Genomic DNA, 15,250 nt, shown 5'->3' with positions numbered 1-15,250 from the left:
CTGATTATGAATGGTGATCTTTAACAGGGCGATAGAGAGGAGTTTTAAACTATGAAAACTATGCCTAAAATCAAGGATTTTACCGCTCTCCCACGGAGGTTGTCTATAAGGGTAAACGAAATTTGGAAATATAATATGTAATATCCTTGATATTAGTGTATGAGCTCACCCTAAGATATCAATAAATTAGTCTATTAGGTTACCCATAGATGGCGTTGGATGTAGAGAATAATCTATATAAATAAAAATGTTAGTGTTTGTTAAAAATCTTAAATCCTTCACCGATTGCTTTGAAATTTTGTGACACAACGTTGCATTCGAATACGCATGTGTTTTTATATACCTATATTATATTTATTTATTTTATTTTTTTAAATTTTTTTATAATATAATATTGATTACATTTTATGATTTTGACTGTCCAACTAGGAAGGGTTCCCGTTTCAAGACAGTCAAATTTACAGGTTTCAAGTTATCCTAGACGAATACTGGATTTAAGACTAGCTAAAATAAGTATGTTAAAACGAAGATACATAAAAAGATACATAAAAAAGATACATAAAGATACATAGAGGCGTTCGTGATTTCAAATTACATTTTTTAATATCATTTCGGAATCAGTCCTGCCTAGATCCAACAACCATTTATATAGATGTCATCATAGAAAAACAGCGCCATCTATTGGACAAACATGTTCTTTTAATTAAGATATGAGAGCCGTTGTCAATCACAATAAAAGTCCAAGTGTTTTGTTAAAGCCGGAGTTTTATTGATGAAGAGAGTTTGTGAGGAAACCCCCGAGATACAACATAATATGTGACCGATAGTAAATTTAAGTACGAACCATCAATTACTAAGATATAACTATGTATGTGAAGTATATTTTAAAAAATTTGTTTTGGTTTATTATTATGTTTTTGAATATGTTTGTTCTTTACATTGCAGAGGAAAGCAAAAGGAATCGATCTGCTGGACAGGATCTGCTCCGAGCTGAATATCCTAGAGAAAGATTACTTTGGAATCACATATGAAGACAGGAGAGACCCACGGAACTGGCTAGAACTCGACAAGAGGATTTCCAAATTCCTCAAGAGTAAGTACAAGTCTTTCTTAGGCCACTGACACTGACTGACTCCGACTGATTCATTTACTAGGGTGTGACCTGGAGGAGCGAAGAGGAAACTATACCATATTTGAGAATGTTGTGTGGATGGTCTTTTTGTGGAAAGGAAGGAGTGAACCTGAGACTTATATTGTAGGAGGGAGGAAACACAGCAGTTGAACCCATGAACGAGTCGAATCGACCCGTTCTCATGTGACAAATGTCAACTGTGTTCAAATATTGGGAGCGCGTTTGGTTTGTTTCCGGACTGCACCGGTGCCGAAGGAATCAATAGTGCTAGTTCCTCGGAGCATCTTACATTGAAATATCGGCAGAATAAGGACCGCATTCCCATCCGGTGCCTGTGCACACTATAGTAAGAACGGCGGCATAAATTCATTATAATAAAAATAATGAATTTAATTGACTCAAAGTCTTCACGACTTGTTGTCTGACTCCTACAGACTCTTAGTTCTCTAATAATACTTGTTGTCTGACACCTACAGACTCTTAGCTCTCTAATAATAATTGTTGTCTGACTCCTACAGACTCTTAGTTCTCTAATAATACTTGTTGTCTGACACCTACAGACTCTTAGCTCTCTAATAATAATTGTTGTCTGACTCCTACAGACTCTTAGTTCTCTAATAATACTTGTTGTCTGACACCTACAGACTCTTAGCTCTCTAATAATAATTGTTGTCTGACTCCTACAGACTCTTAGTTCTCTAATAATACTTGTTGTCTGACACCTACAGACTCTTAGCTCTCTAATAATAATTGTTGTCTGACTCCTACAGACTCTTAGTTCTCTAAAAATAATTGTTGTCTGACTCCTACAGACTCTTAGTTCTCTAAAAATAATTGTTGTCTGACTCCTACAGACTCTTAGTTCTCTAATAATAATTGTTGATTGGTTTGATTCCAGGCGAGCCATGGAAGCTGTCATTTGAGGTGAAGTTCTACCCCCCGGAGCCGGCCAGCCTGCAGGAGGACCTGACCCGCTACCAGCTGTGCCTGCAGGTGCGCAACGACCTGCTCGCCTCCCGCCTGCCATGCAGCGCCAATACGTATGCGCTGCTCGGATCCTACCTGGTACGCCACCCGTACAACATTAAATAATAATATTATATTATGATATTTGTCACTCTGTGTTTCCGATTCTTGTTTGTTTAATAATGAATCATCTGTTCCATGGTCAGGTCCAATCGGAGCTGGGAGACTACGACCCAACAGAGATGGGCCCCTCGTACCTGAAGGAGTTCCGCTTCGCCCCGCCCAATCCTCCGTTGGATCCCAGCAACCCCAACCCGCCCAACAAGATCAACCACCAGGCGTTGGAGGAGAAGGTCATGGAGCTGCACAAGACACATAAGTCAGTATCTCTCTCTCTCTCTCTCTCTCTCTCTTGGTACTTTCATACAAGACTAGTTGTTTCCAATACGTAGCATTTAGCATTGAGCCACTACTGGCGGCAAGTAAAATATAGCTGTCATTATAAAAAATAACATCAATTTCATCACCCTGTCTGGGGTCTAGGAGTTGAAAGGTCTTCACACTTCTATCAGTATATCTGTGTGATGTTCACCCGTACTATAATCCATTATAAACTGCTAACCCTATACAAATTTCAACAACGCCCAAAAATTGAATTTGAGAGCCACCTCTGGGCTGGAGCCCCGCAATACATGATAAACCTACTTGATTCTTTTTTTTTTTTTTTTTTTTTACAGTATTACCGCACAAGAGTCCCAACTGCTCCCGTCTGGAGCCAGTGAGACTATGGCATCCCCAATTGGGGTATGTTGTGAGGCTGAGGGTATTGGGGAGGGGAGGGAGATGGGGAAGAGGAAGGTGGGGAAGTACCTGGCTATTCAGATCTGGTCACCAAACACGGCTAAAGCCATTTCAAGCAACGTTTCAATTCTGAATGGTGGTCTTACACCAGGGCGATACTGGTAGTATCTTCCACTCTGGAACGTGCCGCAAATATACTATATATTATTTTAATTAATTAATTGTGAAATAACACAAATCAATCAAATAAAATTTATTTGCGCACGCCGGGTTCGAACCCGCGACCTTCGGATCTGTAGTCAAAAGCGTATACCACTAGACCACGCCGGCCGTCTGTGATTCTGTGCAAAGGAGGGCGGTCCGTCTGATTGACAATCCATTGTTAACAGAACGATTGCCATCTCTAATGCACAGACGCAATGTGGACATGCTGAGTCTGTTCTACAGATATTTTAATGGAGCCTGCTATTAGGATCTAGCAGCATTGATCCCCGGTGCACGCGAATGGAATAGAACTTTTTCGACTGGTTTCTGTGTAAGACGGCTCGTATGCGGAATGAGCTGCCAGCATTTGTTTTCCTCCTTCATATAATCCATTAGCATTATTAAATACCTTCCTACAGGGTGGCGACATAGTTCCCCTGCCTTTACAATGTACAGACAGAGACGCTCTTGTGAGTCTCACATAAAAAAAAAAAACAATGTTTTCAAAGACAACAATAAAACTATATTTTTATCCTTCCTTCAACAGAAAAAAAAGTTGGCTAAGTTCTTGTCCAATCTTAAATTGAATTTGGCAACTTGTCCTGCAGCAGTTAATGACTAATTTAAAAATTAATAGAGTAGGCGTTGGTAACCCACAATTTTAATGAAACTAGATCGCTTTGTTGATCTTGTCTGGTATTTTTGTAAAATTTCTTACGCTCATTGACACGTTATTGAATCAGTTAAAATATATATATTTTTTCTTTTATACCTCCTCCCACTTTTAATCCTGACCTACCTTTTGAAGTATGTCGGTATGTGTGAAATATGCCCTTACGTAGATATTTTATATTGACCGTATACTATTTTACCAAGATTAATTCCAGTAGTATAATATAGTTCAGATGAAAGTAGATTGAATGCTGTTGAAATGCTGGTAAAACCATGTATAATCGTGTGAGGAATGCGGAGATCCGCAAAGAGTGCCAGGCTGATGTAAGCGTAATGAGTAAGATTAAGAAAGGGACGCTTAGATGGTTTGGGCATGTAGAGCGAATGAGCAAAGAAAGGAGTGTAAGGAAAATATATTATGCAAATGTGAATGGTAGCAGAAGTCGGGGCGCCCGAAGAAGACGTGGCACGATCAAGTGAATCAGGTACTCGAGTCGGGCCATGTCAAGAGTCAGAATAGTAGAAGAGTATGTATGAATGTGAATGAGGCAAGGAGTGTGTGCCAAACTGCGTGGTGGGTAGTTAGTTAGTTAACCGCTTAATGCTTTTGAACAAGCGGTGTTCGCGGACAGCGCGTGTATCGTACTGCGACAACCCGAACACTGCTCGCGTGTATTGACTTGTTTGCATTATACAAGATAAACAAACGAACTGCGCTCGCCACTCGCCACTTGACGCTCGTACCTAGAGGTTTGCGCAAATCTTTTCTTCTGTTTCAACTTATTGAAAACTTCACAAAAATATTTTGTAAGTATTATATTTCAATAATTACTGATTCATTGCATTTTTTTACGACTTTTAGTATTATTGAATATTATTTATATATTTACGATTAGACCTACAAAAAGATGTTTGGTCTGCTGTTCCAAGCGAGATAACTCCGTATCCAAAGGGAGAGTCGTTATTGGTGTGCAAATTGTGAAGTTGGTCTCTGTTTGGAGCCGTGTTTCGAAATATACCACACTAAATCAAATTTTTTAATTTTATTACTTTTTTATTATTTTTTTTAAACTTCCGATTTTATGTCCGGGTTAAATCTTCCCCATAGGAAAAACTAAACCCTTCCACAAATTATCATCTAGTCAATCAACATTATGCAAGTGCATTATATAAGTAAAATAAATACAAAACAATACAAGAACAACACTTCAACTCACCAGAGATCAAATGGGAAAATAATTCACCGACTCCAGATATTTTCATATCAGAGGGTTCGGCTCGGTAGAACTTCTAACAGGGCCTATAAATCCTACTGATCCCTCAGCATAAATATTTAAAAAATCTTTCGTTATCCTACATGTACCTATTCAAAATGACCGACTTTTGCATCTTTATATATAAATTTTTTGATAGATCTAAAAGTATAGTACTATAGTTATTATTATTCTATTTTTTATTATAGTTAGTCTTGTTTTATTTTTTTTGAATATGGTTTTTTACATTTTTCATTGATTCTGTTTTGTTGTTTTTTTGAACTGGTCACTTTTAAATTATGTCAATTCTTTAAATAAAAAATACAGTGTGTGGCAAGCCTACGCACGACGGAAGTGAAACTTTTAGTATTCTTCTCTCTCTTTTCATTTCATATTATTATTATTCAGAATGCTGTACATTATAGTTTTAAAAAGCATAAATTTATTTATAGGCATGTTGTTAACAAATGAACGTTTAACTAGATTCCTAATATTGACATATTTATAAGTAGCATGTGATAAAAAAAAAATTAAAAGTTATAAAAATATGGGATTGGAACCCGGGTCCTGCATAACGAGTGTCGAACGCTCTGCCTCTAGACCGCGAGGAGAGGTATCTCGCGCGACGAGAACCGCGTATAGAATGTGTACTCCTCAATTGACTTGTCCCGGCTTATTTTTATAACGGAGTTTGTATATGATATTATGTTACGATACAAAATTCGCTTCCTTCAACCGATCGTTTCAAACAGAATTAGAAGGTTCGATCGCAAAAATTCTAAAAATAAATTAGAGTCGGTTTTACTCCGGTCCTCAAAAATGCATAACGTGCGTAAAGAAGTTTCACTTCAAAAATAAAATAACCTGATGTTTTTAGTTTTATTTTTGTTAAAAAAACCGAGTATTAAGTGGTTAACATAGTTATCTCGAACTGTATTCGCACTCTTTAACCTACTGAAAGGGACAACACATCTCGCTATCAGGAACTACTCAACAGGAGGCTTGTCGCTGAAGTTGACTGCCGGTCTTGGTAAACAAAATAAATGTCCGCGCACCGCTTCGATATTCATATCTGCTATATAGCAGACAGAAAACCCTTTTCTATATTGACAAATGCAACATCAACTCCCATCAAAATGAATTTATGAACAGAACCTGCAACTGGTACAGCAAAAAACTTATTTACTTGCGCTACAGAAGTTCATTGTATCACATTTTAGGTGCGAATAGCACTAATTCATGATGATTAAATCAATTGTACCTTATTTTATTTTTTATTAACTTACAACATACCTTGGTGCCCACACTGTTGAGTTGTACTCGATTTGATTTGTAACTAATGACATTCTCATATTACAAAACCCAACATTTTCTGCTACATGCTTTATTTGTTATGCTTTCAATATCTATCTATCTATATAAATAAAACTGTAAATAATCATTTATTCAAAATCTTAAATTTTCAAAAGTTCTTCACCAATTGCTTTGAAATTTTGACACAACGTTGCATTCAAATACGCGTGTGTTACATCTAATATAAAGATGTCACCTGTAACAGGTAAAAACATGCTTTTTTAAAAACAGCGCATCTGTTGAGCAAACATGTTTTTTTTAAATCAGCGCCATCTGTTGGTTGTAAAAGCAACACGCGCTATTGTTTCTCTATCTGCGCAGACAGACTGAACCACAGCAATGCGTGGCGGGGTACAGCTAGTGATTAATAATATTTAGTTTTCGATCAAAATATACACCCAAATCATTTTAATTCTGTATGAATCATTTTCTTGCGTAGGTTTTTTGCGTTCACTTAAGACTGCAAATATTAGTTTAACCTTGATGTGTAATTTCGAATGTTGTTTCCAGAGGTCAAACACCAGCGGAAGCAGAGCTCAACTACCTGGAGAATGCCAAGAAGCTGGCCATGTACGGAGTGGACCTCCACCCCGCCCGCGACTCCGAGGGAGTGGACATCATGCTCGGAGTCTGCTCCTCGGGCCTGCTCATCTACAGAGACAAGTGAGTGCTACCTCTCATCTTCCCGTCTTGGCCCATCTCCCTTGTTTCTATTATCTATGAACAGACATGCATAATATGATTGGTTAAATCTTATGTGTTAACCTTTCCAGGCTTCGAATCAACCGTTTTGCATGGCCCAAGATCCTGAAGATCAGCTACAAGCGGCACAACTTCTACGTGAAGATCCGGCCCGGGGAGTTTGAGCAGTACGAGTCCACCGTGGGCTTCAAGCTCGCCAACCACCGCCAGGCCAAGAAGCTGTGGAAGGTCTGCGTCGAGCACCACACCTTCTTCAGGTAATTAACCTAACCTAACTTAGCCCACCTTTCTGACAGGAACGGTGTCTTTGATTCTTCTTCTTCAGCCGTTGGTTCGGAGTCGTGATCCCAATTACGCTGATGAATAAGACCCCTCCACTCACAAAGTTTTTATCCAGGAAGTTATTCTAAATGAGGATGTCTCCTATTCTTTCTAGATTTTGATGTAAGAGTTAACCTTTCCCTTACTGTGCTAAAAAAATACACGCGTTCCGATGCTGCGTAGTCAATACACATCTCAAAATGAGCGATTTAATATGGGAAAAATATGAATATTCATAGCTAATCGATTATGTTTATTATATTTTATATCAAAAGTGATAATAATTGTAATTTAATTGCTGAAAACATGAAAAAACCATCGGCAGATGCTAAAGAAACGTGCGAGGGGTCCACATCTAACGACGGTTCGCGGCCAACTGGCTAGCGGCTGGCACAAACACAGCTGTGCGGTCGTAGGTATCGATGGTCTAAATCAAAAACTACAACTGCAGAAGTGTGGGTGTCTCATGTTCCCGCATAGCGAATTAAAGCGGGACATCAATAGCGTGTCATTTCCTCGCACACTCTTCGCCTATTAGTATCACACGGTTGATTGTATTGGTGTATTTGTTCCCGATTTTTAACAAAAAAACTCTGATTTTTAATTGAATTTGAAAACTATGTAATATATTATTTTTTAATTCAGTGCATAAATGTATAACGAAGGAATACCTAAAATCTGAACCCAGAATTTATTATATTTATAGAGTTATTAAAGTTATTAGAAGCAATATGTAGTAAATACACACCACAGATAAGGAAAGGTTAATAACAACAGTAAAATTACCTTTACCAATAAATAAATAAATAAAAATTAGTTTTTCGATATCTCCAAAAATGAACGAGATTTCAAAGTAAACTTGGATAAAACTTAGGTAGGTTCACAATTCAGCGCTATTCTTCCCCTTTGCCTGATGGACTGGTCTATTAATTTGTATGTCTATGACTCCAACGCATCAGTGATCTTCCTCTACTTATCCTGCCTTCCACCTGCCTCTAGTATTTTGGGACACGCTGTAAGCAGACATCTATTTTGTATAGATTAGTGCGCCTAGCTATCTGTGTGGAATCCTGAGTATTTTCCCCAGCACCACATTTGGAGGGCGTTTGTCCGACCCGTCCAGCACTTGGATGAATGTGTAATTGTCGTTGTTTGTTTAGATTGATGACCCCCGAGCCGACGGGCAAGTCCACCCTGTTCCCGCGCCTGGGTTCGCGCTTCCGCTACTCTGGCCGCACGCACTGGGAGTCTCGCAAGGCCCCCATCCAGCGCCCCGCTCCCAACTTCCAGCGCTCCCTCAGCGGCCGCCACATCACCTCGCGTAGTATGGATGGTAACACATTGCCTTAATTACAATCTGTTGACTAACATTCCGCCATCCCAATATTACAGAAAAATCTAAAAGCATCAGCGAGGATGGTAAACAACCCTAATTGATCACATTTCATGGTGGTAGATACTCCTTCCATCACAAAACAGAATATTGAACAAAATTAAACCTTACCTAACCTATTCTATTTATCCAATTACCGTAGATATCACCCGCTGAGAGATAATAATGTATATTACCCAGTCTCGCTTTTCGCTCATCGGTGCGCGATATTTATTACACTGACCCTGTAGAACTGTGAACACGCTTCGGAATTGGGGTTGCCATTTAAAATCATTTCAGATTCAGATGAACTGTTGCTAGTAAGTTAGTTTATTATATTATCTCTCACTCTACCATTATTATTGTAGGTTAGTTTATTATGGTATATCCGTCTCTCTACCATTATTGTAAGTTAGTTTCTTATGGTATATCCGTCTCTTTACCATTATTGTAAGTTAGTTTATTATGGTATATCCGTCTCTCACTCTACCACTATTGATCACTTGCTAGGATTTATCTTATTATGTACAAACCGATACAGAATTACGTGTGTGCTCATTAGCCCTGGCCGGCAAGCAGCAGTACGGCAGTCTGGATGATGACTCGACCAAGCGCCACACCATGTCTCACCCGCCCGAACACCTGCCCGACCTGCCGCCCCCGCAGGTGGTGCGCCCCCGCAGCCCCCCGCCCCCCGTCAAGAAGGAGAAGCTCAAGGATAAGGTACCGCACAACCTGATCTAACAAACATACCGGGCGGCGGAGAAATTAACCTAACCTAACTTACTTATATATCGTCACGGTAAAGCGATACTGCTGTAACTGAGAAAAGCGATTCCTGACAAAACAGAACATTGAAGAAAAAGAACTAGCCTAGTATTTTATCATGTTCTCTTTTATCCGTTTACCGAGTTAATTATTTGGAATTTGAAAGCAGTGATATTGGTATCCCAATCAGAGTTGAGGCAAACACAGTACTCGTACAAATGCATTGCTTGTCCACAACTAATTTAAAAAATGAATATTGAGAACATGATCATTGGACCCAGCTTCTAGATCTAATCCAGTCAATGTTGTCTCGTTTTTGCTGATAACAATAAGTAGGTGTAAGGAAAACTAAAAGCCTGTTTCTCAGTGACGCTTCCCAGTATTGATTCATTAATACACACACAAGTGTTGTTTGCCTCAACTCTGATTGTGCCACCTATAAGGTCTTTCTTCCACAGGGATATGCAAATATCTATTACTTATGTTGTGTACTTGCGTCGTAAACAAGGAATTAACAAAATGTCGGCAAGATACTTGAATCGTCCCTTAATTGCGTATGTATGTATACCTGTGGAAGAAGAGCCTAAATCACTGGACATAGATAAATGGACATAATATGAAATAAAGTAATAATGTGGGTCAGTGACGTTTACAGCAGTATCGCTGTGACCAATTGCATTGGTGATGTTTTGGGTTAGCTCTGAGAAAAATAATTATTAGATGTTATTCATTTCGTTATTATGTCTTGAAGCTACCATGTTGTAGGAGAGATGAAACACAGGGGCTGGCAAATGATTCCACAGCCGATCTATTTGTATTTCAATATGAAAACATTACTAACTCTTCTTTCTCAAAAATCTATCCCAATAACATCACTTGCTACCGTTTTCTTAATAATATTGTTGAATTAGACATGACATTACAGATTTATTGCATCGATCAGTGTAGGCACTACATCCATCTTCATTTGTGGTAGGACATGCACCAATCATGTTGGGTAGTGTGCAACCAAATATTCTGTTTGTTGGTACAATACTGTCTTCTTGTTGGTGGGAATTAGCATCACGTGGATTCTGTAAGTCAGAAGAGGCCTGTTTAACATTTCATTTGACTGTAATAAGGTATTGGAATTAATAGACAACACGTTTAATATACTTTAATCAATTTATTCATAAGTTTTGAGCACAACAAACATAAAAGAATTTTTTATCCATAAATTAACTTCAATTTGTAATTTCTCTAAGTTGTGTTTCCATAAAATCAGTTTATTTTTCATTAGTGATTGGGCAAAACTGCAATACATTTTTCAACCAATCACTAAAATAGTTATACTGAAAAGGAAAGTGTGCGTGCTACCGGCCGCCACTTTAGGCCATATGCTGCCATCTTTGGTTGAGATTTTAAAATGATTTTTGGTATGAACATAGATGGATATATGGCGCGTAATTTGAATGGATTTGCACAAAAATAGTGCTATTTCGATGATGCTGTTTTTCTGAATAGGGGCTCAATTAACACATTGACTATTGTCTCGAGTAACAGGTGATGAAGAAGAGGCATTGGACAATCTGTCACACTCTTTTATAGCCCGTTCTGCTCACTTTTTCATACCATCTCTTTCATACTAGACGCTAGTCGAACGGATAATACAAAAAAGCTCTCTAAAATGATTTTCCTACTGATGAGGAGAGTGGGACAGTGGTGTAGTGTCACCAGCTGGACCTGAAGCCAAGATCTGCTGATAACAGTACAGTAACTTGGTGATGATGATGTGTCGCCAGCTTGCCAGGCGCATCTCGGGGGCGGCCAGCAGCCTGTCCAGCGTCACGGGGCGCTCCAACAAGTCCAACAGCCCCGCCTCCTCGGCCAGCTCCCTGGAGGGAGAGTGGGAGGCCTCCAACCCCCTGTCCAAGGGGACGGTTAGCTCCAACACAAACACTACCCTATCACTAGCAGAAAGCCTATTACCACCACCACCACAACCTCATCACCTATACTCAGGCTCAGTGTCTTACTTCTATCGATCCCAATCTTTTCCTCGTGTCTTTACCTAACCGAATAATAATAATAATGTAACCTCACCTGACCCAATTTTGAGCTGAGAATCTGCGGTTAAATGGCCCATTCAAATGTCAATTCAAAATGGCACTGATGATCGATTTGATGTTCATCAAATGTGACAAGAATTTCAAACAATCCAACCTTTGCCGACTCAGTCCACCTGATGTGTTACGTAATAATTACTTCATAGCTTAGTCCATGCTTATAGACAATAAAAGAACACCAAAGTAAATGTATATTTAACATAATATAATATTCATTAGTTAAAAATCATTATTGTACATAAAGTTTAAATTAAATATGCAATTTATAATTTTACCACGCAACGTCAGAGATGTGTCACTTTTTTCACTCTGTTGACAATTTATCAAACCACTCCCCGGGTCAGCAGATTTTAATCCTGCTGTTTGGATTCTCTAACTAAGCATCCGGATTGACCTAAGCGAAAAATATTATGGCTTTAAAAACATACATTCACATTGATCAACAAACGCTGATTCTGAATATATAACTTTTATTATATAGAATTAATAAATTGTCATTTTAAAATTATTGAACCTGTAAGAGACTTAAATGCCCTGTGATTGGTCGGCGGTTCTGACAGGACTCTTTCACCGCTACCTCTCTGACCGGTCGGCTCCGTGCCTTAGAATGTGGACAATTTTGTACAAAGTTGTGCTGCGTAGACTCGCACATGGGTTACCACTGCGGGATACAAATTATTTCAAAAGAATTTATGCTTTTTGTAAATCGTTGATTTCATACTGACAAAATCGAGGTACGTGTGATGTAACGCGTACCCTGTCAGAATCTGATTGTTTTAGCAATTAACAGAAATATGTGTAATAAGTAATCAAATTGGACACTGAGCCTGAATATTCCCAAATAGGTATTTGACCCGTGCCGCATGATATTAGAATATTTAGTAGGAAGTCGGTTTCTTTATTGTTTATATCATTCCATGTTTTATTTATTTGTAATTATAATTAGTTATTGATGTCCACACAAGCACAGCTTCTCAGTGTACTTAGATAAGTTGTATTATTCTTATTCTGAATGCTTTTTTAACACTGGAGAGATTAACTGAAGTAAGGTAATTTGTTGCCTTAATTCTGGTGAAATTGATCAAACTTTTGATTGAATATCGAAATTCTTTCTTGAATAGGTAATCAATTTTACCAGCCTGTCTGGAGCCTAGGAGTTGGAAAATCAGTTTTATCATCACACAGGGTTTTTCTATTCAGTGTTTTTAAAAGTTTAAGTCACATGACACATTCTCTTTGGTTTTGAATTTCACGTGACCTCAGCTATTCTAAACCTTCCTCTCTCACTTGATCATCTCCTTCCCCTCGCCACCACCTTCAGCCTCACACAACATTCTTAAATTGTGGATGACATGGTCCCACTGGTTCGTACATTCCAGAGTCTTGTGCGTTGTTAAAAAGATTTGTTAAGTTTTAATTAGAACATTTCATTTATATCTATCACCATGACAGAGGGGCAAACTAACAAAATAAACAAAATGAATGTTAATTTTTCGCATTATGTATTTATGGAAACTGATGTATTTTAACCCTATACCAGAGTGAAATATACTTTAAAAATCAGCCCAGTCATAGAACACCACTCAGAATCAAAACGTTGCTTGAAATGGCTGTCCGTGAAAATCCTGTAAAATTCCCATAAATTTATCTATTTAAATTTCACTTTTGTTTTCGGTAATGAATGAATGCAAATCTTGGAAGCGGAAATTAACTTATTTCCCGACATCTGATCGAGCTGAAACTCGGCAGATAAACGTTGTCAATGACAATGCATTCTATCAACTTTTGGTGGCAATCATCATCGATGACATTACAGCAGTTAATGTATGCATTGAATGTTAGTCTTATCCAGTGGGGATTCGGTTGGGTTAGTAGAATTGTTGACTCCAGTTCCTGGGGAGGAAGGTTGGATCCTCGGCCTACAACTACATTTACAACTACAGCCTTACAGCCTTTATTGATGTTTAGTCACTAGATAATTATATTTGTATGATTTGTACAGCGCCATTCTCTACACCAAACACTTCCCCACCCTTTATATGTAATTTAATAACATAATATAATGTATTATAAATGCTTATTTCTACCAAAGAAAATGTTTCAGCATTTTACAACTTGACACGATTAACTTAATAATAAACAAATAGATACAGATACTAAAATATCTAGTTCCTGGATTGGCTGCCTGTAGAAGTAACCGTGTCAAGCTGTATGATCTTATCATATTGTGTGTTAGTTGTAGTTAGTTTCTGTGTCGTTGTTAAGTTATAGCTTCTGAAGTTGTTATTTCATTAGGGGTTTTATTTATAAACAGGGTACAGCGGAAAACGTTTAACATACCTTAACGAATTTTCTAATACATAACCAAATCCCAATTTGAAACACGTCAACATATTATATTATTGCACTGAAGAGATAAAAGGGTATTGTGGAGTAGTGGCAAACTGGCAGACAGCACAAGGGATGCTGGACAATATACAACCTACTATCAAATATACAAATCTACAGACTAGCGCACTAATGCCATGTTGCGCTTCTTCATTCTTAGGTAACGTTTCAAACAGCGTTACAATGTTACAGTGTGATGTGAAATTACACCTGTCCTGGTTATGGTGACTGTAACACTGTTAGGAAGAAGTGGAACATGGCATAATTTTGACCATTTCCTGATTTTTCATTGATAAATGTTACCATGTGAAACGTTTTCCACTACCTATATCATACAAATGCCACTGCGATGAAATATAACATGATTTTCAATTTGTCATAAAATCCCACACTTTGTTTATTTGTTGAAATTATAAAGTGTGTTTAGTAATTTTTTGAAATAAAGCATTTAACATTTTTAACGAGTTACAAGACTTATGAGGTCTTAAAATCTAAGTTAAATAGCTTTTAAAATTTTATGTCAAGACACATCTGTCAAAAATGATCATCTCTGTGGTTGTTTCTTTAGTTAAAATCACCTCTGTTTCTCATTGAAGTGGAATGAGTTGATTCGAAATGGGTTGTACATTGTGTGTTTAGAAGCCAGCAGGCGCAGTGCAAGTGCTGCCATCTGGAGGGCTGTTTGGGGCCAAGAAGGAGAAGGGTGACAAGGACAAGGACAAGAAGAGCAAGGATGACAAGGAGAACAGGTCGGCCAATGACCAGGCACCTCCTTCTCCCAATGAGAATGGTAAGACCACATACAAATCTGTACCCCAATCACTTCTGTTCTCACCAATCATCAATTCCACCTCTTTCTCGATTCAATTCTGGCTCTTTCCACTAAGACACCCACACCCATTTAGTCCTGTCATCTGGCTTTCTTTCAACATGTCTATTGTCTAGCCCATTGCAGTCTGTGTAACCTACAAAAATCTTACAATGAACTTTTTGTAAAAAGTTTGTTAGGGACCTTTTACTAAAATTTTAACAAGTAGGTGTAACAAATATTTTTGTTTTACAGGAACTGAAATAGACATCAATGAGTCTGCCCTCAACACGTCCAGCGAGACGGAGAAGACACCCAAATCCGCCAAGAAAGCAAAGGTAGGTCCACTATCAACGCAACGGCCCAACCTTCATCTTTCTCTCTCTCGCCATTCCCAACAGTAAA

The 15,250-nt window shown here is 38.2% G+C and overlaps 1 protein-coding gene across 5 annotated transcripts in view; it reads left to right on the top strand.

The window, feature by feature from the left end:
• The window catches only part of cora (erythrocyte membrane protein band 4.1 like coracle), a 143,229-nt gene that overhangs the window by 109,742 nt on the left and 18,237 nt on the right, over positions 1-15,250 (top strand). For 4 of the 5 annotated variants that reach the window (XM_089648687.1, XM_089648689.1, XM_089648688.1 and 1 more), the window contains exons 3-11: positions 946-1,093; positions 2,031-2,197; positions 2,305-2,477; positions 6,892-7,044; positions 7,155-7,340; positions 8,565-8,737; positions 9,339-9,499; positions 14,677-14,827; positions 15,101-15,183. In XM_089648687.1, the coding sequence (XP_089504813.1) occupies positions 946-1,093; positions 2,031-2,197; positions 2,305-2,477; positions 6,892-7,044; positions 7,155-7,340; positions 8,565-8,737; positions 9,339-9,499; positions 14,677-14,827; positions 15,101-15,183 (1,395 nt within the window). Of the gene's footprint in view, positions 1-945; positions 1,094-2,030; positions 2,198-2,304; positions 2,478-6,891; positions 7,045-7,154; positions 7,341-8,564; positions 8,738-9,338; positions 9,500-10,226; positions 11,464-14,676; positions 14,828-15,100; positions 15,184-15,250 lie in introns of those variants that run through there. The other variant, XM_089648690.1, reaches the window with a different exon arrangement.

The sequence above is a fragment of the Hesperophylax consimilis genome, chromosome 28, assembly GCF_061612785.1.
Source record: "Hesperophylax consimilis isolate HC1 chromosome 28, BYU_Hcon_1.0, whole genome shotgun sequence".
NCBI lineage: Eukaryota > Metazoa > Arthropoda > Insecta > Trichoptera > Limnephilidae > Hesperophylax > Hesperophylax consimilis.
Note: the sequence above shows the minus strand (reverse complement) of the source record. Positions and strands in the feature narration are given on the sequence as shown.